The sequence below is a fragment of the Vombatus ursinus genome, unplaced genomic scaffold (genome assembly GCF_900497805.2).
Source record: "Vombatus ursinus unplaced genomic scaffold, bare-nosed wombat genome assembly UNPS02009835.1, whole genome shotgun sequence".
Taxonomy (NCBI): domain Eukaryota; kingdom Metazoa; phylum Chordata; class Mammalia; order Diprotodontia; family Vombatidae; genus Vombatus; species Vombatus ursinus.
Window position 1 is genome coordinate 19,048,226 of NW_020949613.1, and position 26,793 is coordinate 19,075,018.

Below are 26,793 nucleotides of genomic sequence, written 5' to 3' on the forward strand. Positions count from 1 at the left end.
TTACCCTCTGAGTCACCTATAATTTTTTGATTCTTATGAGATCATGGCAGTAATCACCAAGATTATATATTTTTTAAAATAGTCTCTAAAAAGAAATTAGCAGGCAGATGAGAATCATTTAAAGTAATTTCAGTTTTGACAAATTCAGTCCAACTCAGTTTTTTCCTCCTACACAGTCCAGGACTTACCTCATTGTCCAGTTGTAGTACCTATTCAAGATATGAGAGGAAGCATAATATAGTGCAGAGGAGTCAAACTCGGGCACTTGCTAGAACCAAATTAAAATGTAATTGAGAAGTGTTTAACAAACATAGATACAACAAAACATAATGTTAATTTTATAATTTCCTTGATCAGCATATGACCAGTAGGATGGGTTACATAGTAGAAATCTTATCTGAGGAAAACTCTTGAAAAGCCATTTTTTTTCTCTTCACTCATATGATCTCAAGAATATATTCACATTAGGGGTACAGGATGTTGTCATGGAAATATTGTACATTTGGAGTTAGATGGCCTGGCTTTGAATCCCAGCTCTCTACTTACTACATGTATAACCTTGGATAAGTCTCATAATCACTCTAGACCTCAATATCCTCATTGGTACAATGAAGGGATTGGACTAGATGACTTTTAATGTCCCTTCCAACTCTATATGTTATGGACCTATCAACAAACAATAAAAATGCATTAGTATTTGTTGAAAAGAATTGAGAAGTGATTGAAGCAATTCTTTTTGGAGTTGTCTTAACTGTTTTAGTTTAAAATAATTCCAGTATATTGTTTTATTGTATTGTGTAGATTCAGTTTAATTCAGCAAATATTTTTCAGACCCCTGAAATGTTTAAGGTACTATACTAGGTATTGGCAATTCAAAGACAAAAATGAAATAGTTCCTACTTGGAAGAAATCTATTCTGTGGGTAGCATGACTTGTATACAAATAAACCTGTGCTTCATAGGATTATCATGAGGTTTAAACAAGAATGCATGTATGGTGCTTTGCCATCTTTAAAGGGCTATGGAAACACACGTCATTGTTGCTATTCTAGGTAAGAAGTGATGGCAAAAGAAAGAGCCAGGCAAATTGCTGTAAAAGGATTTGAGGATGGAGAGAACGCTTTCATCTCAGACATCAGGGAACCCACAGAGAACTTGGTACCTGATTTGAGCCTATAAGTAAGATAAGAATTCTGAAGCACAAAGATGAGGATTTGCATTTCAGCATATGTGGATATGTAGGGCTTGGAGGAGGTGGCATGTAAGAGCAGAACAGCCAGGAATCCAGTTAAAGTGGAATATGCAATATGTGAAGCTGGATGATGTAAAATAAACTGTAAAGGTAGGTTAGTGCTAGATTGTGACGGTCTTGAAATGTCAAGCTCAGAAGTTTGTATTTTATCATATTGGTAATAGAACTCTTATCTTAGGAAGAGCTAGATAAAGGATGGATTGAAGAGGGAGGAGACTGGGGATATGGAGACCAGTTAGTAAAGGAGGCTATTAGGGTCGTACACATGTCTAGAACTAGGGTGGTTGCACTGTGGAGAAAAGGATTTGCCTGTGAGAAATGAGTGGAGGAAGAAATGTCAAGACTTGGAAGCTGAGTGGATATGGGGAATGGAAAGGGAGAGAGAGAAACTAACAAAGACTCCAAGGTTACAAACTTGAGTTCCTGAGAGAATTTTGATGCCATTTGGTGCCATGCAGAAATAGAAATGGAGGTGTGGATTTAGGACAGAGGCAGCATTCAGTTCAGGTTATATTAAGATTGTGATGTTTGCAGGATAGGAGAAATAACTGAGAGTCATATGTGTAGAAGTGATCATTGAATCTATGGTGGCAGATGAGATCACCAAAGGAGAGCTCATGGAGAGAGAAAAAAATCCATTCAAAGGCATACAGCCTTTAAATTTATTCATACTTTCATTGAGCAAGTATTAAATACATTCTATGTGCCAGGCACTGTGCTGTAGAAGGGGGGTTATGGAGGGGAAAAAAATGAAGCAATTCCTGCCATCAAGAACCTTACATTTGATTGGAGGGGAAACAACGTGTGTGTGTGTGTGTGTGTGTGTGTGTGTGTGTGTGTAAATAAGAAATATTTACAAAATAAATAGAAAACAATTTGGGGGGTGGATGGGTCAGTGAGAAAAGCTTAAAATGGAGTATTTTGCAGCTTGGTAAAACAAGGGATTTTTTTTTTTGCTTTTAAAATTTTCTCAATTATACCATGATTTAGAGTTAATCTAGAGGACAAAAAGCATTCTTTTTATACTTGCAGACATAGTTTTAATTGTTCAAATTCTCTTCATTAATTTCTGATGAAAACAAGCCATTAAATACATTGTGATACTTTAATTTATCTTTAATCTCATTTTGAGTGATTTGCCTTTTGTATTGAAATTTATTATATATACCAAGGCAGCATGGTATAGTGAATAAAGTGCTAGACTTAGAGTGAGTAAGATCTGAGTTTAAATCCTGCCTCTGATACTTATTAACTGTTTGGTGCTGAGCAAGTCCCTTAACCTTTCTGAGATCCAGTTTCTTCATCCACGAAATAGGGATATAACTGTACCTAGGGGAGTTAGGTGACTTCGTGGATAGAGTGCTGGGCCTGGAGTCAGGAAGATTCATCTTCCTGAGTTCACATCTGCCATCTGACGCTTATTAACTGTGTGACCCTGGGCAAGTCACTTAACCCTGTTTGACTCCTGAAAAGAAACTGCTGGCGGTCTGCAATAACTAAAGTCAACCTACCCCCTCTCTTTACTCTTATCCTTACTCTTCTGCCTTAGATCTCATCTACTTATAAAAGGTTAGGTCTACCCAAAGACCCCAGCTTCAAGGATAAGAACCTACTCTTTGAAAAAAACTGCTGGGAAAACTGTAAAAGAGTATGGCAGAAACTAGGCATTGATCAAAATCTTACACCATATACCAAAATAAAGTCAAAATGGGTTCATGATTCATGATTCATTATAAAGGCTGATACTATAAGCAAACTGGGACAGCAAGGAATAGTTTACCTATCAGATTTATGGAGAACAGAAGAATTCATGACAAACAGGAGATAGAGAACATTAAGAAAAGCAAAATGGATAACTTTGATTACCTTAAATTGAAAAATTTTTGCACAAACAAGGCCAATGCAACTAAGATTAGAAGGAAGGCAGAAAATTGGGAAAGAATTTTTACAACCAGTCTCTCTGATAAGGGCCTTATTTCTAAAATATAGAGAGAATTAAGTCAAATTTATAAGAATGCAAGTCATTCTCCACTTGTTAAATGGTCAAAGGATATGAACAGGCAGTTCTCAGATGAAGAAATTAAAGCTATCTATAGTCATATGAAAAAATGCTCTAAATCACTATTGATTAGAGAAATGCAAATCAAAACAACTCTGAGGTACCACATCACACCTATCAGATTGGCCAAGATGACAAAACAAGAAAATGATAAATGTTGGAGAAGATGTGGGAAAATTGTAACACTAATGCATTGTTGGTGGGGTTGTGAAATGATCCAACCATTTTGGAGAGCAATTTGGAACTATGCCCAAAGGGCTATAAAAATGTGCATATCTTTTGACCCAGCAATAGCTTTTCTAGGGCTATATTCCTAAGAGATTATACAAATGGGAAAAGAACCCACATGTACAAAAGTATTTATAGCAGCTCTTCTTGTGGTGGCAAAGAATTGGAAATTGAGAGGATGCCCATCAATTGGGGAATGGCTGAGCAAGTTGTGGTATGTGAATGTAGTGGAATACTGTTGTGCTATAAGAAATGATTAACTGGCTGACTTCAGAAAAACCTGGAAAGGCTTGTATGGTCTGATGTTGAGTAAAGTGAGCAGAACCAAGAGAAGGTTGTGCGATGACTAACATTGATAAACTTAACCCTTCCCTGCAATACAATGATCTCAGACATCTCCAAAGGCTTTGTGATGAAAATGCTATCCACATCCAAAGAAAGAACTATGGAATTTGAATGCAGATTGAAGCATACTATTTGCTATTTTTTTTCTCTTCTGTTGAGTTTTGTTTCTTCTTTCTGGTGGTTCCTCCTATTGGTTCTAATTCTTACTTACAACATCACTAATGTGAAAATATGTTTAATAGGAATATATATGTAGCCTATATCAGATTGTGTGCCATCTTGGGGAGGAAGGGGGAGAAAAATTTTAAACTCAGAAGCATATGGAAGTGATTGTTGATAAATCAAAATAAATTAATTAAAAAAGTAAAAGGTTAGGTCTGTGTTGGGGGTGGGAAAATCCATGTGTTATAGGGGACTTGGCTAGACAGGATCTATGAATTAATTGCTATAAGGAACTCTCAGGTAAGGAAACCTCTTCAATCAATGAAGGTTAGCACCTTTTCTGCAGGGAATTAGGTAGTGCTATGGATAGAGTGCTGGGTTTGGGATCAATAAGACTCATCTTCCTGAGCTGAAATCTGGCCTCAGACACTTACTAGCTGTGTGGCCCTGGGAAAGTCCCTTAACCTGTTTTGCCTCAGTTCCTTATCTGTAAAATGAACCCAAGAAGGAAATGGCAAACCAATCCAGTATCTTTGTCAAGAAAATCCCAAATGAGGTCCTGAAGAGTTGGACCCTACTAAAAAAATGACTGAACTGGACAAGCTCCTGGGGTTGTTGTGAGGATGAAATGGCATGATTAATGTAAATAATTTACAAAACTAAAAGTACTGTGTAAATGTGAGCTACCATTGTTTTATGTGTCATCAGGGACCTAAGTGTTCCACATCAGTGATTTTTTTTTATTAGTTAACTGGCTTAATATTTCCACTACCAACATTTCTGTGTTTTAACTATTTTTGATGGGAATTGGCTGTTCAAAGTCTCTCCAGTGGTTCACTCTAAAATTTTACACACTTTCAGATTTATAACATTTATCTCTTTTCTGATGACTACAGGAAATCATTACTTCAGTACCTCCACTCCTACAGTTTAGTAGATGGTTTTCAAGAGGTGTAGCAGCTGATAAATCCATTACCCAGAGAACAACATAGTGATGAATCTTGCCAAACTTAGCCAGATTTGTCTGCAGAGAACCGTTTATCACTTTTCCATCTTGGTAGAACTTGATATAACATACACTCTTCTAGTATTGGCTTTGAGAACTTAGCATTACCTCCATGACTGTCTCTATGTCTGTCTACCCATCTATCCATCCATGGTGCAGAAAGTAGTGGAAACAGTATTGCATTTGAAGTAAGAGGAACTAGATTCCAATCCCAACTCTGTTATCTATTACTTGTAAGACATCAGGTCAAATTCTCTTTGAACCTCAGCTTCCTCATCTATAAAATGAGAGGTTTGAACAAGATATTTTTAAGGTCTGTTTTAGCCCTAAACTTTTTTTTTTCTTGGTGAGTCAATTGGGGTTAAGTGACTTGCCTAGGGTCACACAGCTGGTAAGTGTCATGTGTCTCAGGCCAGATTTGAACTCAGGTCTTCCTGACCCCAGGGCTCGTGCTGTATCCATTGCACCACCTAACTGCCCCCTTAGCTCTAAATCTTAAGTTTTATGATTGGTTGGTTCTTTGCCTCTGAGTAAAATGGGTTTTGTGAAAGCTATATGCTTTAGAATATTTGTTTTTAGAGTATATTCCAGATGATTGGGATTTCTGTAAATTAGAGTGCTACTCTTTTAAATTGTATTTTATGTTATTGCCATACTTAATTGTCTTTGAATTTGAATCCAAATGAACAAATGAAGTTTGGATTCAGTCAAAGGGCCATACTTGAGGACCTAGAGGACTACATGTGGCCTTGAGACCAAAGGTTCCCTACCCCTGATCTATAGTTTTCTTTTCTATTAAATTCTTTAAACCTCAGTGCTGCCTTGCCCAGAAAGCCCTCCTTTACTTTCTACCACACTCCACCCTGAAAAGTCAGTGAAGGTCAGCCCTCCTGGGCTCTCACAGCACTGTTTTGCAAATTTTAAATGCATTTATCATGTGCTGTAGTTGTCTATGTCCCACTTAAATTATAAGCTTCCTGACATGTAGGACTAACTCTTTATCAACATTTTGTGTTGCTCCCATCCCTTTATATCATGATATGCATGGATATTTAATAAATTTTAAGATAAATCATTGTACAGTGATGAAAAGAATTGTTGTTTGGAAGTCAAGAAGCTTTGAATCTACTTCCAACACTTAGTGACCCAAGGCAATTCATTTAGCTGGCCTGAGGCTCAGTTTCTTAATCTGTAAAATAGGATTAATAATACAACTAAATTAAACAGGCATTTAATAAGCTATATGCAAGGCACTATACTAGGTTCTCTGGATACCACCTTATAGATTTGCTGCAAGGAAAGCACTTTTTAAGACTTAAATCATAAAGCTGAGTAGTTTTTGTATTTGTTGAATTATATTATTAAATAATTGGTTTCCTTTACAACCTGGTGTCCTTAGGTTGCTTGGCATAATATAGGTAAAATATGCAATTTTAGGGCCTGTCCAGTGAAGACTGTTTCACAGACCAGGCTGGGGGAAAAAAAAAACAACAGGTCAAATAACAGAGCATTCAACTGAAACATACTATATTAGAGAGGTAGAAGGCCAATCTGGAAGCTAGGAAAATCTGGGTTGAAGTGCTGTCTCTGATTCAGTACTGGTTCTCAGCACCCTGGACAACTCTCTTAGATTATAAGGTGCAGAGAAGATGGAACAGAAAAAACCATACCGAAACATTAATCTTAGCAGTGTCTGTCCCCCCCCCCCCCAAAAATCAACAATTTTCCACAGATTGACAAGTAAAATGGAGTAGGAATTCATCTATTGCCATTCCTGAAACTAGTGCTCCAAACCTCCCTCAAATTACTCAGTAAAAAAAACTCCTTTGACACACACTGCCTCCTGCTTTTGTGGCTTTATGTAGGTGTTATTACTCTTGGGTAGTGCTCTGCTTTGTGAGCATTTATACATTGGAAATTGGCAAACAGAGACACATCATGGCTTGGTTTATTTTTTTGTTGATTATCTAGATTCAAGTGATGGAAAAAAAATGTTAATAATAATGCAGATTAAACTAAAAAGTGTGTTTTGTGCAATTTTTTTTCCTGGAGAACTAGTTGTTAAACATTTACTACAATATCCCTGCCTAGGATCAGACTGCCAGACTAAAGACCCAAGAGACTATTCTCCATTTTCTTGGTCTTACTTTTCATCTGCCTCACATCTGCCTCAGGGTACCCAAAAAGGCCTCTGTGAGACTGCTCTTCTTTGCCCCTTTCAATGAAAGGTCCCTTAACTCCTATCTGGTTTTTTTCTTCTTCACCTTTTCCAGCCTCAGGGTGGGGCAGGCAGGATGCTTTCCCACACTGTTTCTAACTCACCTAAGGCAGTTATTTGCTTATATTGGATTGTTAAATTGAATTACTGTATTTGGTATTTGAAAGAATGTTATCCCTTATTCAGGTTTTTTTATTTTTAAGGAGTGAAGGCTTGACCCTTGTACCAAGCCTTAAGAATCTTGACAAGCAAAATTAATTACTCCATGAAATGTTTGAAATGTTTATAACTTTTCTAAAAAAAATTTTCCATATATTACTTTAAGTTCTTTTGTAGATAGAAGTCATAATCCATATTTCTTGATTACATATGTTTGCTATAACTATATCTTAAACTATGTGGATTTTTTTAGCATTTTGCCAAGAAATTATATACAAATCAAATGAATTTTTAATTAAAATCATTCTTTTTCCACTCTACTCTTGTAATAAACACTGCCATTATTAGTAATTTTAGTGCCAAATGAATATCATGAAATATAACATAATGTGTTTTAACTTTTATAGTCAAATAGATTTGTATATTTCTTAAAACTTTGCAATGTAGGAAGTGGGTGTTGTGCCTTAAAAGGAGTATATTTTAAATTACTGTGAATGACAGCTGTGGAAATTCAGCTGCCATACAAAAGTGCTGTCTATAATTTTTGGAAATATCTGCATTTAGGATAATATAGTGGGAAAATACTCACGTAACAAAGACCAATTTTATTCTCAGTATGGAAGAAGGTTCAAAAATTAATATAGTTCATGGGTGCATGCATTGCCTTAAGTGGTTTATGAAACCATTTCATTTAGCAGTGCTGATAAACCATTGTTTCACTTTTCAAACACCTGAAGGAATTTTGATTATGTGAATATTTTAAAATTAAATATGATGCATTTCTTGTGGAATTGCCTTCATTGTGTGCTGTGGGTGCATTTTGTATATGTGGTAGACCAGAACAGATGTAGGATTTGTCTTTTTGGGGCTTAATATTTTTTCATTAGTCTTTAAATTTTTCCTCCGACAATATTATTTCATTTAAAAGATTATTTAAAAATACCTCTTCTGGTTTCCTTAAAACATTCAAGATTGAGGTTAGAAAATAAAACACAATACTTAAATTGCAGCATTACCTTGCTTGGTCTCTTCCCTTTCCTGTGATTATCTGTTTTTCTCTCAGGCATGCTTAGGACCATGTCTCCTTGTCCTTCTCGAGAGTCATTGTCATATAATAGAGTCTATATATGGAGGCAGGAGACCTGGGTTCAAATCCTAGACCATGGCCCTTAGTAATTATGTAATCTTAGCCATCAAAATGTAAGATTGTAAAAGAATGTAAATTTTATAAGAGAATAGTTAATGTTTCATTTTTTATACTTTATAACCACAGCACCTAGCACAATGCTTTGCATATAGTAAGCTCCTCCTAATAAGTTCTAATTGGTTGATCAAGTCACTTAACCTTTTTCAGTCTTAATTTGATCCTTTCTAAAAGGAGGACAGTAAAACAGGCACTGCCTACCAGTAGGAACACTGCTCTGGGGCAAGTACTTTGCAAACTCTGAAGCTCTCTGTAAGTCATCGTTGTCATCATTATGATAACTTGTAGTTAATTCTTCTCTGAGCCATCACATATGTTCTTTTCTTCTAACCTTTCACAACCATATCTGTTATTTGTGTTTTCTTCTGATGTTTCATTTAAGGTCACGTATTCTTTTGGAGGTAAGGCAGATATATTCCCATTTAAAGATAAGAAAACTCTACTCAGTGATATTAGATATATATTTAGGGTCAAATACTCTAGTGTGACCAGAACCCAGATCTTTTGACTTTGATTTAAAAAGAAACAAGATAAAATTATTGTATTGGTATTTTATATGTAAATGTAATCTGTTACCTCTTTTACAGAAGTATTGCAAAGATGAGTTTGGTGGTATGATGTTTATGGAGTACTTTCAGTGACTGTGGAATGGCATTAATATTATACAAAAATGACATATAGGATTCTCATTGTACTGTTCTTAGAGAGTACTTAAACGATAACTCGAAATTCAATCACCTCAGGCATATATAGAATCAAAAGATTTTTCCCCCAAATCCACATAAATACTATAGATTGTGGCTGAAGGTGCCATTATTCATAGAGGCAGCATTTGCCTTATAGCAATAGTGGCATCACCAAACTCCAGTAAAAATATTAAAAGCCATACTGGGGACCTTATAGCCTGTCACACTTGGAGTTCAGAATAATTTGTTTCTGGAAATCGTTGTCTTGAAAGTGAGGGGAAAGTACAATTCAAATAATGTAGGCCAATGGCTGTATTTAGGGTCTCCTTTTTCCTAGGTTTGGTAGTCCCATATTCTCGGTTAACAGCTAGGTTGTTTTTGCAATAAAAAGAGCTATACAAAGAAACTTAAGGGCCAGAAGTGTTTCAGAAGCTCAATGAGAAATTTAGCTTCAACTTTATTGTTTCCTCAAATTGCATTTGCCTTATCACTTCAGTATAGTCTGAATTTACTAATACGGAGCTTTTTTTTTCCCCCTTTAAAGTAGGTGGTGGTCTGTGTGGACGAGTGGCAAAAGGTCAGGGGAAAAGCGAGCTTTTAGAGGTTAGCCATTTAAAGTTATTTTCAGTGAAGATTTGAATACTGATATGTAAATTTGTGAAAGTGTATGTTGATGGAGCTGCTAAATTCCTGTAATTTTTAATCATTCAGTCAATCAACAAGCAATTATTATAGTCTTATCCTGTGCCAGGCACTGTTCTGTAAGCTCCAGGGTTACAAAAACAAAATGAATTAGCTATTGCCCACAAGGAACTTACATTCTATGGGGAAGCCAGCATATGAAGTACAGCAGAATTTTGTGGAAGTTCTGAGGTGGATTTAAAGCATGATTAACTAATTAAATGTTTTTGGAAACAACTCTATGCTTTCTCTTTTAATTCTGTTGGCCATTCACAAGGGCTACAATTTCTAGTTAAGGAAAATTAATATTGTGCTCTATTGTTTCATAACCAATATTTCTCTGTGCGCCATCGTTTTCCTCATTTTGACAGACCCCACTTCTGAAGGTCAGGCAGTTTCTGAAGGGCATGATTCTGTAAGGTGATGACTGCCAGCCCCCAAGGCATCAGCTCCTTAACCAACTTGAGTAGGACACTACTTCTGTTTACTCCTTTAATAGAAGCCAGCTTGAGCTAGGCCCTCCCCTTGTCCTTGCTTTTCCTTCATCAAAGTTGGAGATGACCTGGTCTAAAAGAGGGATACCAAGGTGGGGAGATCCAGAGTGGTTTTGTTCTTCCAGCCAAGATTGCCAGAGGCAGCTGGCTTTCATAAAGCAACTAGTATTTTTTAAGTTTCAGCCACATCTAAAGGCAGATCCACTTTCCCTAGCTTTAGATTAATCCTTTCACCTAAGGATTAGTCCTAACCCTGCCCCCACCCTCACCCTCACCCCCTAACCCCACCAAGAAGTAATAGAGAGGAGCTGAGAACTATTAACCCATCACCTCATTAAAATGTCCACCAATTAGGATTGCCTTTTGCCACGGGTGGTCCAAATGATGTACTGTCAGGCCAATCAAAAGGAAAGCACACCTAAGTTTAAAAAACCTGACAGCCCTCTATCCCTCAAGGTTTTTGGCAGAAATGGAGGTGGGCCCAGACTCACTTATTAATGAGTCCAGTGCCCTGTTAATAAGCTGTCATCACCCTCAGAGAATTGCCTCAGTTTGCTTATTTGTTAAATTTCACTTGACATAGTTTTACCACTTTTTTCAGGACTTACCTGAATCAGTATTCATTACTGACATTTGTCTGTAGTTCTAGCTTAAGTATTAGAACTGTAGTTGTCTCATAAGTGAAATGTAGTAGTATGTTTACTTGCTCAGTTTTCAAGAATAATTTGTGTAACATTGGTGCCTTACTTTAATCAATCAAAACTTAGGTTTCGGTAGAGGGACTTTGACTCTCAGTGATGGCATGACCTTTGTCTCCAGTGATTCATTTATCCTAGTGAAGACAGAGCAGTATGAAAGAAGAGAAAAGGCATAACACTTCTTGAAGTGCTAATAGGAGAGTCTAGTGGAATTAGAGGATCTTAGAGGTCATTCTTAAGGAAGTTAAGTAACTTGCTTAAAGCCATACAGGCAGTGATAGGAATTGAATCAATTTCTTCTGACTCCAGATGCAGTACAACTTGGTTGTACCATGATCTCAGAATCACAGCCCATTGTTCGAAAGTGGTCTGGTGTTAGAATTATAATTTAAATCCAATACAGCTATTCAGATGGTTGGGAATTTTATGAATGATGAATTTAGGAGGCTAGGGAGACTGGGAAGGGGAGCTGGGACATTAGATCATCAAGCAGAACTAAACTGTAATTTCCACAAGGAAAGAAACTGTATTTTTTCATGACTGTCTCCAAAATATTTTATGAGGAAGAGGTACTAGGTAAATACTGATTGAATGAATGAAAGAGATAGGATTTTTACTTTGAAAATTTGCTTCCAGGACAAATAGGGTTGTCTTGAATAGGATGTTTCTTGATTGTTATGACCTAGTCTTCTCTTACCTTTTAGGTAAGAGAACTCTTACATTAACTCTCTTACATTTTACTGCCTTCCAGGTACTCTTTGATCTAATGAAACTGACCTCTTTGCTGTTCTGTAAACAAGACACTTCATTTCTTGGTTTTCTCTGGCTGTTGCCATGCCTGGCATTCTCACCTTCTCATCCCTGCCTCTTGGTTTCTCTAGCTTCCTTTAAGTTTCAACCAAAATCCCATCTTCTACCAGAAGTCTTTCCCAAGCCCTCTTAATTCTAGTGGCTTCCCTATTTTATCGACTTCTTATTTATGCTGCACATAGCTTGTGTGTACATATTTGTTTGTTTGTCTTCCCCATTAGACTGTGGGCTCCTTGAGGGCATTGACTGTCTTTTGCCTCTTTTTTTATCCCTAGAGCTTAGTATAGTGCCTAGCACATAGTAGGCAGTTATATTACTTAGGTAGTACCTAGCTTTATGTTTTAAATCATATGCTTTTAGATATTAGACCTGTGGAAGGAAGAGGTGAGATTGCTTTGATTCAGATCCCTGATTTTTATTTTGATCTAGATAAGACCATCTAACTTCTATCTGGAGATGCCTTTAAATCAGGGCAGTGTTTTTTTTTCTTCCAAATAGCAGCTTTAAATCGGCTCAAGCACCTGGACAAATACTGTTGAGACCTTAGAGTTCTGGAACATAAAGCATAGAAGAAGCTATTTTGGCCTGTAAAATGTTAAGGCCAGGTGTTACCAGTTGGCTGTCTTGATCATGAACTAGTCTCAGTATTGCTCCTGTGGAATATCAGATTTTGAGGAGAACTGGATTCAGATGGGTCCACCAGGAGGTATTTAGCTGTAAATGTTCCTCCAAGTGGCCAAATGCATGGATATGTTGGATTAAGTTGTTTAGTGTTGTTCATTTAAATGTTGGAGAATGTCTGCCAAACATAATGATTTTACTTTTAGTCTAGTTGATACTAAACTATTCTTTCTGGCAATGTTTAGCAGCCTCAGCTGTTTCTTAAAGTCACTGCTAGTTTGAGATATATATTACAAGAGGATGCTTGCTTATCTTCCTGTTTGCTGGGGCTAGAGAATACAGTTCATCCAGCTACTATATAGAATATAAAGGTATAAGGTACAGAGAGGCAGATTTCAGATGGATCTAAGCATGAACTTCTTCATGCTAAAAACTGTCCAGAAGTGAAATAGGCTTCTTTATTCATTGAACTAGAGATAGCCCTTGTAGGTCCCTTCCAATTCTGAGATTCTGAGAAATAAAACTAAAACTGTTGTATTGCATTTTGAATTAGAATTTAACCATTAATCTTTTCATTGAACTTTTGATTACCTGCAATTTTTGGTCTTCTAAAATTGTGTTGTTCTGTAACAGAGGTGTCAGACTGCTAGAGAGCTTTGTGGCCTGCAAAACTCCAAGGGCAGCTGGAACCAGATTAAAATGGAATTGGGAAATGTTTAACAAAATAAATAAAAATACAGTGCAACATAGATACTGTTAATTTGTGGTTTTCTAAACAGGTATGCAACTGGTAGGGATCTCTTTCTATCTGAGGTGGCTACCACTGTTCTATATGATATTCTTATTAATATAGCACCATAGGGAGAAAGTTTGTTTTAAAAAGATGGATTGATGTGGGAGGGCATATAGTAATTTGGCATTGTTGAAAATGCAGTGTAGCCACTTCCTCTCTTTCTGTTCGGTTCTTGGCACAGTTCATTGTCCATCTGCTAGGAATGTCCAAGGTTTATGTACTGACTGCATGTCATTATATGGTTAATATTCATTCTTCATCAACTTATTTAGTTTTCCTTGTGTGAATTGCTAAAGTGATCTCTTTTGAATGACCATGTATCTCATTGAGTGTTAATTCAGTGTTAAGCTTGTGTTAATCCAGAGCTCAGTTCAGTCAACATAAAGTCATCTCCAAATGGGGCATCTATAGAAGCTTGCCATCTAGATCAGTCAATCAGCAAGCAATTTTAAAGTGCCTGTTATGTGCCAGGCCCTGAGTTAGGTGTTAGGAATAAAAAGACAAAAATGAAACAGTCCCTGCCTTCAAGGAGCTTACATTTATAAGTGTATATAAAATATATATCCACAAAAATACAAGGTAATTTTGAAGAGAAGACACTACCTAAGGGAATCAGGATAGGCTTCACATAGAAGGTGGTGTGTGGGCTTCACTTAGAGGAAAACTAATTTGGCTAGATGCATGGAGTACGTAAAGAGAAATAATGTTTAATAAGATTAGGAAGTTAGATTGGAGCCTGATTGTGAAGAACTTTAAAGGACAGGTGAAGAATTAGACCTTGACTCCATAGATGTAGGGAACATGCTTGAATTTACTGAGCAGGAATTTTCCTATACTTTAGGAAAATCACTTTGGCAGCTGGGTAGAGAATAGATTGTAAATTTGTCTATTTGTAATTTGTGCAGAATGTGACACTGGCAAATACGTTTGATGACTATGTTTCCCCCTCTCTTAGGCCTGACTTCTTGTTGATGCTCAGTGTCATTAAGCTATTCATCTCTGGGCTTTTTAGGTCTCTTTATGGTGATGACTGAACAGGGCAAATGTGGTGCCTTGGTGGAGAAGGTTTCTAGAAGCTTGGAAGGAAAGGGGAGGAGAGAATGAGATGGGACAAGACAGTAACTTGATAGAGTAGAAGGGTCTTGTGAATTTTTGTTTCTCTTCCTATTTCCCATAGTGTTCAAATAATACCTAATATGTAGATGACAGGCAATAAATATTTGTGGAAAAAATAAATGATTATACTAGGTAAAGTCCGTAGAAAATTTACCCTCCTTCATTTTCTTAGTTCATTGTGAAGGACAGTGAGAAAAACACAGAGATGGAATATGTTCTGAACTGATGAGCATATACTGCCACTATTTCAAAGATTTGCACATATTATTTGCTTTAAATTCCTTTTAAATTGCCTCTTAACTCCTGAAAACAAATTTTCTCAGCTATGTATTTGAGTATTCACTTTCGTTGGCTGCACATAGCATTCTATTCCTTTCATTTCACAAGAAATCATTTTTAAAATCAGTTGACTTTTAATTAAGTACCATTAAAGTTTTGCGATCATAAATGTTTAATTTATTTTATTATAATATGCCATAATACCCTCCCCCCTTTGTTGATAGCAATTCAAAGAAACATAGGTACTTTATTTTTAACTTTTAATAGAATTAACACAAGTATGAGTCATACTTCTTTCAGAACAATGACAATAAGATCATGTACCACTGTACTCATTCACCTGAAAATCCAACACATTTTTAACTGATTATTATTAGGCCAGTTTAGAATTGATTTCAATTGATTCATTACTGGCAGAGGTTATTCAGTGTTTTTGAAAATAAAGAAACTGGAGGTGAAAGGGATTAGATGCCTTATAACATTGTGATTTTTTTTTAAAGAATATTCTCTTCATTTAGTGGTTTATTATGACAAACAACCATAGTCAAATGGATAACTTAGGATTGGAAAAAAAGCCCAACATTGACTCTAGTCTTTTTATGTTTACCCATGTTTCTCACAGCTTTGCCAGCCCCTTTCTGTACACCATTGCAAAGTGATTTCAAATTGCAGTACACTGGAGGAGGTGTACTTTGGAGCTTTCCCAGTGTGATGGAAATACAGGAAATCTCAAGGCTACTCCATACTTGTTGACTAAATTCAATTTTCTTTCTTTTTTTTTTTTTTTTTTTTTTTTTGCCAGTCAAGATTAAGTGACTTGCCCAGGGTCGCACAGCTAGTAATTGTTTGAGACCAGATTTTATTTCAGGTTCTCCTCACTCCAGGACCAGAGCTGTATCTACTGTGCCACCTAGCTACCCCTCAATTCAACCTTTTAACAGAATTACAGACCTTCTACAGTGTTTTTAAATAATAAACAGATAAATAGACAAATAGCATTTATTAAATATTTTCTATGTGCCAACCACTGGGGATACAAATACAAAAAACAAGACTGTTCCTGCCCTCAAGAAGCTTACAGTCTAATGGGGAAAGACTCCACCTAAAGGGGAGTTGAAGGTGTGGAGGGATAGGAGGAAGAGCTTTGGAGGCCTGAATCCAAGCAAGATAAGGTCAACGCTTGCCAATAAAATCCTTGGGTGCATCCAGGTGTGAAGTCCAATTTTCCCTTTGGTGGAGGGTGGAGATGGTAGTGAGACTGGACATGAATGGAGAAGTCCTGGCATGGTGATAATGGGGAAGTTTCAGGTATGTGATCTTATAATCCCTTCAATGTATTTTTTACCACTTATGATATTGTGGATCTAATGAATTGGATGCTTTATAGTAGGGATTGGCCATGAAAAGTATTTTGATTAATTGTTTAAAGGAGCTGAATACTGTATGACATGCAATATTAATCTGTGTGGCCAACAATATTATTTCTTTAGAGATAAGCTATTGTTGTTGAGTGGCATTTCTCTGTGGCCATTTCTCTAGTGGCTTAACTCTCTGGGAGATCCAACAGCCTAACTCTCTGAATTTTCATATTACTTTATTTGAATCTTTCTCATTCAGAATATTTGAATTTGAGTTGTAAGTTAATTGTTTCTAGATCTTATCTACCTTACTAGTAAAATTGTATGTTCTATGAGGATGCAGATGACCTGGTGTCTGATTTTTGTGTTCCTATTTCCTTGATGCTAATTATGCTTTGTATGTGGTAGATGTTTAATAAATATTTGCCAAATTTGTAGATAAACAGCTTGTTATCTCTAAGGTTCTTTCTAGTTCCAAGGTTCTCAGTTTCTGTTAAATTGAATTTTTTTCCCCTAACAGATGTTTTCATTCATTTGTTTATTTCCACCCCCTGCAATGTAATATCCCCATTAGGATCCTCCTAGGCATTTGATGGTGGGAGTTGGGGTTACAAAAACAAATGTCTTCTAGTGGATAGATAAAATTAATGCTTTTTGCATTAATTCATGCTGCCCTATATGTAATTAAAAATCAAAAATCTATACATATATTTTCCACTATAAGGTAATCTTATAGTCTATGATGATGAGATGTATCAGTCATAACTGATAATTGACTGACACCGCTAATGTTCCAGAATAATTTTCTTAGGTCTAACCTTATACCTTTCCTCAAGAGTAGAACCTTTAGAATTCTCTGAAAGGTTAAACATTTAAATTCTTGGTTATAAGGTATGGTTCTCTGGGAGGAGGGATGGGAATAAACATAGAGGGAAATCTAGATAATTTTAAAAACAAGAAATAACAAAACATTTTTTTTAAAGTTGAAATTCAAGTCTAGAATATAAATTTAAAAGGAAAAGTTAACAAATTTTACACTGCATAAAGGAGTTTCAGAACTATTGTAATTCTCCTACATTTTTTAAAAATAGGAATACTTGGTGACCTTGAGCTTCTTTCTGTGGTTCCCTCCTCATCTTTCCCCCACCCTGCCAAATTCTTTCCTTTGTCTCCTCTTCCCCTCATAGGCTTTTTCCCTTTTATTTCTCTATTCACCTGTACTTTCCCATCTCTCATCCTCTATTTTTCCTTCCTTTCATGTTTAGTTGTTGGTTTCAAGCCCTCTTACCTTTCCCAGGTTTGTCTTTTGTCTTAACTACACATAATGTAAAGCTAATCTACTTCTCATTTTGTAATTTAGATTTATTGAATAAAATTTTAGTTTGCTTGTTTTAAAACTGAAAAGATGCTGAAAGAAACATTTTATATTTCCTTTATTTTGAAAATAGAAACAGAAAAATTACATGAAATTAAATTATATTTATTTTTGTGTGATTCTTATTTGTTTTCTATAGGTCAGTAGACTTGTATATAACTTTTTCCATCTCTCCACTATGGAAGTTATGCTCAGTTTCTAGATCAGTCTTATCTATAAAACGATAATAATAGCTGATGTTTTATAATGATTTAAAGTTTGCAAAACATTACATGATATTATCTCATTTGTTTCTCACTGGGCTAAGTATTATTATTCTCATTTTATAGAAAAGGAAAGCCTATAGTAACACAACTGGTAATTGTCAGAGGCAGAATTACAATTCAAATCTATTATAACTCTTTCTTTCCACTTTACCGTGCTGCCTCTTGCATTGTATATGCCATAGCTATTGGAAGCTTTAAAAAAAAAAAGGGACAGATTATTCTCTGAGATGATTTCATTACATATCCTTCCAGCTCTAATATACTTTGTATATAAAATGGTAAGAGTGAAATCCTGGTTAGGATAAACCACTGTCAGTTGAAATTGTAGTTTCAAGCATAGTTTGATTTTCATGTGCAAGGTCCAAAGTTTGTTTGTTGTTTTGTGTTTTTTCCTAAGCATAATTTCTTTTAGTAGACATCATATAACCAGTTTAGATGATCAAAACAAAGCCATTAAGACTTGTTCTTATATAAGTATGCAATAATCTACAGGGAATAAAAAGACCTTCTAAAGTCTATTGTCTTTAGTTATGGTTTCAGAATTAATGTCAAAGCTAACATAATAACTGGAGGATTGGCTGAGTACTTGTCATTTAAGTAATGTTATTTTGACACTACATAATAACCTATCTGTAATGGCACCATTTATTTTTAAAAATTCCTTGTAGGCACTATTGATATGATAGGGCAGCATAGAGATGTCAGTTTTATGGCTTTGAAGATCTACTACACATTTTGTAAACGTATTTCAGTTACATTTTGGCAGTAAAGAGAGCAGAAAGATAATGCTTCCATTAAAGTGATCAACTACGCATGTAGAAATTGGGTGGGAAGATGTGTGAAAATGCTTTTAGATGAAACCCATTTTCATGTGTAAATTGCCTCTGTTGCGTATATAACTGTCTCATAATGCCTTTGGGTAATTCAGTGAGTATGGCACTGGAAATAGTGGTTGTACATGCTGATCTCAGAGAAGGAGGTGTATAAATTGCTTTATAATAAGTCTGATTGTCGACTACTCAGATGTTATTTTATATTAACCTACTTTTTCTGTATTTTTTCCTTGTTCTTTTAAATAGTTGATTAAAATTATAATTGAATCTTTTACCATTCCAGATCTTTTTTTACTTCTCATTCTTAAAAATGTTACCACGAATAAAAATAAAACTATCCTCCTGCCACATGAGACAATGTGCCATCATACTTCAGAACATTAATATTTTAGCAGTTGGGTTGGTTAAAACTGAAAATGAAAGAAACCTAATTATTTTTTCATATTTTTAATATAATCTTATCCAAATACCTTTTTAATTATATCTCAATGAATTTCATTATAAATCATACTTTCTTATTTGATAGATCCTTTTACTTTTAGAAATGCCACCAGGAAATGGTAAAGACTAATTTTATGCTTTTTTCTTTGTTGCTTTCTTCCATTGTTAACTTAAAGTGCTTCTGTTTCTTAGAAATACATGAAATTGTATTTCTTTGCTTTCTCTGTCAGTTCTGATCACCTTCTTTGCTGTCCTTCTTTTCTTTTTCATCTGCTTTTTACAGATTTCCTCTTCTGATGTTCTTCAGCCTTTGGTATCCTCCCCTCTGCAAGCTGCTGCTGAGAAAAACAAATTGGAGGTATCTAATTTTGTAAAAAGCAGATTGCATTTTGGAACACCTACTTTTAAGGCCTCCTATACCCCCCCCTTTTATTGTGTGCCATAATTTGGGTAGGATAAAACATTTGATTACATTTCTCTGAGTTCCCAAAATTTAAAGTGCAACATATTTCTATTTTCTAAACTTTGTGGACCTGTAGAGTCAGAGTCTTAATCCATACTTTTTAAAAAGCTATTGTTTTATATACTTACCTCTTCTCAGTTTTTTTTTGGGGGGGTATTTCCATATAATTAATCTGTTTTTAGTGGGTTCTGTAGATTAACTATATTTTAATTTTCTTTTAAAGGTTTCATATCTCTAAATATTGGACAGAGATGTTATTGTTAAGAATGTGCTACTGGGTCAAATTTAAAATTTTACACTAATGAACATTGTGGGAGTTAAATATATAAATGTAAATTGTAAAAATATAAGATGGAATGAGAAATATTTTTGTTTTCAGTAAAGAATTTTAGTACTATAAAAGTAATCTTTAGGAATTTTGATAGATTGGTTGCAACTTATGATCTATAATCTTTTTGAAGTTAAATGTTTTGAAATAGCTATTCAAGTAGTCCTAGCATAAATATTAGTATATAAACTTCTGATGAGTAGGGATTACTTCATTTTATTTATGTCCCCAGAACATAGGAAGTACTTAATAAATACTTGTTGATTGAGATATACAATTTCAAAAAGATCTTTGTTCTGCAACAGTCTCAATCTGAATAAAATACAATTTAGTAGAGATAAATATCAATTCTTACTTTTGGGTTAAAAAAAGTCTGCTTCAAAAGTGGGGAGGTGTGGCTAGGCAGTAGTCTGTATGATAAAACAAACCTGAGGCTGTCAACTGAAAATCTTTAGTTACTCTTGGAAATGGTAAATCAGGGGAAATACAGGAGAGGCAGCATTATATAATCCAGTCTCATACACTCACTATCTATGTGACCCTGCACAAGTCACTTAAACTGTTTGCCTCAGTTTCCTCACCTATAAATGGGGTTGTTATGAAGATCAAATGAGATAATAATCGTAAAGCTCTTAGCACAGTGCCTGACACATAGTAATCACTATGCAAATGTTTATTAATAATAATAATGATGATGATGTGGCTAGAGAGCCAGCCTTGAAGCCAGGAACACTCATATTCAGTTGTTGCTTCTGACACATTGTTTATATGTGTCTAGGTAAGTCATGACCTCCCCCAAACGGGGTCATGAAGAGTGGGACAAGACAGAAAAGGACTGAACACTCACCTCTCAGTTCTCTAGGTCAGTGGTGTCAAAGTCACAGAAATGGAAGCCATTAAACTGCAAATAAGTATCCCTGCAGGCCACATACTAAGAAAACCACATATTATCTATGTTTTATTTTATTTTTACTTATTTTGTTAAATATTTCTCAATTACATTTTAATCTAGTTCCAACCCATCTTGCAGGCAGGGAGCTGCGTGTTTGACACCTCTGCTGTAGACAACACTAAGGCATAAGCTGCAGAGAAGTTGCCACCCTGTATTAGTGGAGACTTTTTCCTCACCTGGAGTTCCTCTATACCAGTAAAATCCCAGCTACCATTACTAATTTTGTTTTTACTGTAGGCACATGGGTGGAACTACTGATAAATGGCTGCAAAAGCAAAGGAAATATGCTGTTAGCCTGCATCATGCCTAGGACCGGTACAATGTTTTGCTCTCCTGTGCCCTTGTCCTATCACATCTAAAGCAGTGTATTCATTGCTGGGCTCACCATTTCAGGAAGGACATTGATAAGCTGGAGGGCATCAAATGCAGTGTTTGTTTCCTCTTGTTCTATTTTCATTTTGGGATGTTTTGAGCATTTTATAGGATAGGATAGGATAAGATAGGATAGGACCTATCAGATAGGCCTAGCCTAGGGTGCTTGTGGGCTTAAATTAGTATAAAGGGATTGGGTGCCTGCCAATCTTTAGAGAGGAGCAGTGGGAGACATACATACTATCCCTGTCTTGGTAGTATGCTAAAAACAAACTGGAGAGTGCTTCTGGGATATTCTGCCTCATTATCTCTGAACCTAGAATTTAGACTCATTCCATTAGTACTACACTTCAGCAACATTTTGGATTATGTAGACTTCTGAGTTAATTTGGCAACCTAAGGACCATTTATAATATTGCTTCTTATAGGAATATAACTAGCCTGCAGAGGAAATTTTGGAGCATAGTTGGGAACTATTCAGGTTTTATTTGCTATTTTAACCATATAATGTTGTGGTTATGGTATATTTTTAAAAGAATACTGTTCTGAAGCACAATTTAGATACATAGTTTCATTTCCTCCAATATAAAATTAGTGAATTTTTTCCTTTGCTGTATTTGTATCTCTCATTCTTGCTAAATCCGTATTTGTTCTGTTTGTTAATTTAATTTCCTTTCCTTTAAAAAAAAAACCAAACCATTACATTAATTGCTTTTAGGAAGTAGCCCAGTTCAGCCTAAGGATGCTTTAAGGAATTTGGGAAATAGTTTTCCAAATAAAACATAGATAAACTTATCTTACTCTTTCCTTTTACTTTTTGGTAGGAGATATGTTTCTTTGCTTTGTGTCATGTAGATATAGCCCATTAAGTAAAAAGAAACACCTTAATAATACTAGTGTCTGTTGCTTAAGTATTCAGTTGCCTTTTTGATTTAGAAAATCATCTAAACATGTAGAATCATTTTTGTTTAGTCATTTTTCTGTTGTATCCCACTCTTTGTGACCCCTTTTGGGGTTGTCTTGGCAAAGATACCAGAATGGGTTGCCGTTTCCTTCTCTAGCTCATTTTACTGATGAGGAAACTGAGGCAAATAGGGGTAAGTGACTTGCCCAGGGTCACATAGCTACTAAGTATCTGAGGCCACATTTCAATTCAGGAAGAGGATTCTTTATTGATGAATTCTTCTCCATCACCTCTCATAATTAATCTGTTATCAATTCCTCCCAAATTCATATACAAAACATCTCTTAGATCCATCCTAGCTATCTGTATAATCATGATAATAGCTTATTTTTATCCCTTTGCAATTAGAAAATGCTTTCCTGCTAACAATTCACACAAGAGTAGTGTAGATATTATTAACCATATTTTGCAAATGGGATGAATGAAGCTCAAAAATGGTGAGTAATTTGACCAAAATTTTATAGGCAATTTGTGGCAGAATTCAAACCAAGGTATTTCAACTGCAAACCTACTGCTCTTTTCACAATACCTTTGCCTGTTTTCCTTTCTTAACTAATAATATTTTTAATGGACATTAGTGATTCAGAACATGATTCTTAAAATGTGAAGCATGTTTTTGTGAAAATAATGTTCAATTTATTTATTTAGACTGATAGCTTATTGGTGCTTTTTAAAATTTCTTCCATAACTCTCATTTCCCTGTTATTTGCCATCTCTTCCAATTCCCACTCCCAACAGGACCCCTTCTAATAATAAAGAAATACAGTTAAGGAAAACAAGCTGAAACATTGGCTATTTCTGACCATCTGTTTTATTTTGATAATTTGATTACCATCAAACTGTCTCTCCTCTTTTTTTTTTTTTAGAAAGAAAAGGACAAAAAAAAGGAAGAGAAAAAGAAAGAGAAGGAGCCAGAAAAGCCTTCAAAACCCATTTCAGCTGAAAAGGTAAAACACTTATTTTTAGAAAAGAGAATAAGGAATTCTTGTGTATTTAGAAGTGATGGTCTAAACATATGACTATTTATTGAATTTACAAATGGCTACCCAGTATCTGTTACATAAAAGACACTATGCTAGGTGGGCATGATGGGCTAGAGGTGTGGAGGAAGAAAGATGTATCAGATATTGCACTTATTCCAAAGGAGCTTACAGTTTTGTACGCAAAATAAGATATGTACACAAAAGACAAGGCAATAGGTGATAAATAATAAGAGATAAAAATAAAGTACTATACGAATTTAGAGGAGAGAGAGAGAGAATACTTTTTGTTGGAATGATCAGGGAAGGATCCAAGATTTGTTCACTCACCAAATGTTTAACTACATACTACATACAGATTGTGGCAGTGATATAAAGTGATATAAAGCTTAGGTAAGGCACTGTTCCAACCATAAAAGGCTTATAATCTAGTTTGTGTAACTGCATTATACCACATTATATAAAAATTCATTATGTACAACATGAAGTCTGAAAATGAAGGGCCTTAATGACTTGGAAAATCAGGGAAGGCTTCATGGAAGAGGTGCTATTTGAGCTGAACTTTAAATAATGAATATGAACTCAAAAGGGCAAGGGAGGACCTTCCAACGACAATGAAAAACATGAGCAGAACCAATAAGTGGGAGAGTATGGAGCATATTTAAGGAACAAAGGGTAGACTAGAGTGTAGAGTATATGGAGAGAAGTAATATGAAGAAAGCTGAAAAGGTCAGGTAGTGCCAAATTATGGAATCTCTCTATTGCCTTGCCAAGGAGTTTGAACTTCATTTAGGAATTAATGAGAAACCTTTGAAAATTTTCAAATAGTGGGGTGACATGGCCATATTTATGAATTCAAAAGATTATTCTGGCTGTGGAATGAAGGGCTGAGCTAGGAAGAAGGCAAAGAGGAAGCAGGAAGACCTGTTAGGATTCTGCTGCAGTGGTCTAGTCAGATGGTATTGAGGGTCTCTATCAAGGTGGTGGGGGTGAGATGAGAGAACTAAGGATGGATCTAAGAGATGTTTTGTATATGAATTTGAGAGGAATTGATAACAGATTAATTATGAGAGGTGATAGAGAAGAATTCATCAATAATAATCTCAAGGTTGTCAACATGGGAGACTAGATGAATGTTGGTGATTCATATAAGAACAATTAATTCAGAAGGAGGAGCAGGTTTAGGGGAAAAAGTAAGTTTGATGTGTTAGTGGTACATTTAAGTAGAAATGTCTTGCAAATATGGTTCTCCTCTTTTCAGAAGGAAAGGTCCAGATTGCAAATGTACGCTTGGTAGTCATCTGCTTAGAAGGGTGGTATTTGAATCCATCATAGTGAATGGAATTCTCAAGGAAAGAAAGTTTAATGAGTTAAGAGAGGGAGTATAAGGACAAATCCTTGAGGAATGCCCTCATTAGTGGGTACACTACTACACGAGTCATCTAACTAGAAAAAGAGTTATAGAAGTAGGAAAATCTGTAATAGTTTGGTGCCCTTCTCCCTTTGCTTTCCTTCTTCCTTCACCCCCTTCCGCAGCCCCAAGCCATCCCAGAGCTCATCTAGGACTTCTACCACAGAGGTTGTACTCCTCCTTTTCTACTTGACTGATCGAAGTATTTGGATGAGCGGGGAGTGAACATCTCTTCTTTCCAGTAATATGAAGGACTGTCTGCTCTGTACTGGCTCATAAGGGCCTCTAAACTTACCATCTACCATGCTTTTATGCCCTCTAGTCTCCTGGCACTGGTATCTGACATACTTAGCTACCTAAGGACTCTTGGGCCTTGTCATCTACCTTGTTGCTGCATCCTTAGTACTTTCGGGCTCTTATCCTTCTGCTGTATGCAATGAGCTTCTGAGAGAAGGCATTTATGAATGTAGTTTACACTTAAGGCTGAGAGACTGGATAAATGGGATAGGAGAACTAGTAAAACTAAAAATAGGTTAATATGGTATGATCTTTTGGCAGAATTTAAGCATTAGAACATGAGCAGATTTAATCTGCCTAAGTGCAAAACGTAGTTTGCTGTTCTGGAGTTATCTTTGTGAAATCTCAGCACTTGGTATGCTACTGCCGGTCATGGATGGTGGTAGGTGTGTGTGGGTCTGTAGTGTGTTTTCTGGCTCTATGCTGCAGTGTGAAAGCTTGGACCAATGGCTAATTAGAGGAGGGCCTTCATAAAGTCTCTCAGCAGGACTTTAAAGACTAGGTGGGATTTTAAAAGGTCAAGATGGGGAAAGGAGAGCATTTCAGGGCATTTTAGGTCATGGTTAAGCATCTCTGTTGAGAAAAGGACAAGCTGTGTTCAGGGAGCATTGCTTTGACCATTATATGATATTTGTGAGATGGAAATGCCAGTGACTGGTCATATTGTGGAAGGATTTGAATGGTATTCTTAGGAATTTGTACTTTGGTGGACATTTGGAAACTTTTGAAAGTTTCTAAGTAGGGTAGTTGTCGGATCAAAGTTATGCTTTAGAATTTATCTGATGGTCAGTGAATTGGAGAGAGAATATGATAGAGGCAGAAAAACCATTCTCATCCTCACCCTCAATAGGGTGAAATTGTCTGTCTTCATTTATAAGGCTATCGTAGTAGTCTATATCATTGAGAATAAAAAGTGATACATTGCAGATGGACTAGGGGGTAGATTGGATGTGGTGTGGGAAAAGGAAAGGAGTCAAAGGTGACCATGATGTTGTGAATTTGAGCGATTCAGAGAATAATAATATACCTTGAAAGTTTATGTAAACTATCTCGGTTGATGTTTCCTTTAGCAGAAAGAAGGAATTCAGGAGGACAGTTTAAATGGGAAGATAATGAGAATGATTTCAGATCTATTGTGTTTAAGAGATCATCTGGGTGGAATGGTCAAACAGGCAGTTGAATTTAAGACTGAAACTTTTTCAAAAGAGGTCAGAGCTGGAAATACAGATTTGGGAAGTTATGAGCGTAGTGTCGATAACTGAAACTGTCATAGTAAATGAGACCGCTGAAGGAGAAAGAGCAGAGAAAGAAGACGAGGGCAGAAGACAGATCATGGGCATGTCTACAATTGGAAGTAGAAAAAGAAAGGTGAATACAGTACAGGAGACAGAATGAGAAGTAATAGATGAACCAGCACAGTATATGTTCTAGTATTTTGTAAGCAGTAGGAAGAAAGTATATGAAAAGAGGTGGGTGAATGGTGTCTGGTTCCACAAGGTCAGGGAGAATAAAGAATTAAGTGCTTAGCAAGGCATTGCTGACCTTGACCTTAGTTGGAGATGTTTTAGTAGAATAATGGGGACCAAAGCCAGGTTATAAGATCGTGGAGAGAGAAGTAGATGCAGCTAGCATAGCTCTGTCCAGAAGTATGTGGTTAAAAAGAAGGAGTGAGCTACAATATGCTAAGAGGTTTAGTGAGATTTGAGTATGTTTGTTAGCAGGTGAAAAAGTGGGGAGGGAAATTGAAGCTTATGATCTATAATGAGTTAATTTGTATGGTTTTTTTTTTTGTTGTTGTTGTTTGTTTGTTTTTTGAATAGTGAACTAAGGAGCCATTCCAAGTTTTTAAAATTCAGGAGCAAATTATTCCTTTTAGAGGCTCACTTAAATGATTGCTTCCTTTTTAAAACTGCTTATCTACATCATGTATACATACTAAATCA

General features: G+C 35.9%; 1 protein-coding gene across 3 annotated transcripts in view; it reads left to right on the top strand.

The window, feature by feature from the left end:
* The window catches only part of SMAP1 (small ArfGAP 1), a 213,232-nt gene that overhangs the window by 117,362 nt on the left and 69,077 nt on the right, over positions 1-26,793 (top strand). For 2 of the 3 annotated variants that reach the window (XM_027852936.1, XM_027852938.1), the window contains exons 5-6: positions 19,367-19,441; positions 23,029-23,109. In XM_027852936.1, coding sequence (XP_027708737.1) covers positions 19,367-19,441; positions 23,029-23,109 — 156 coding nt within the window. The remainder of the gene's footprint in view (positions 1-19,366; positions 19,442-23,028; positions 23,110-26,793) is intronic. The other variant, XM_027852937.1, reaches the window with a different exon arrangement.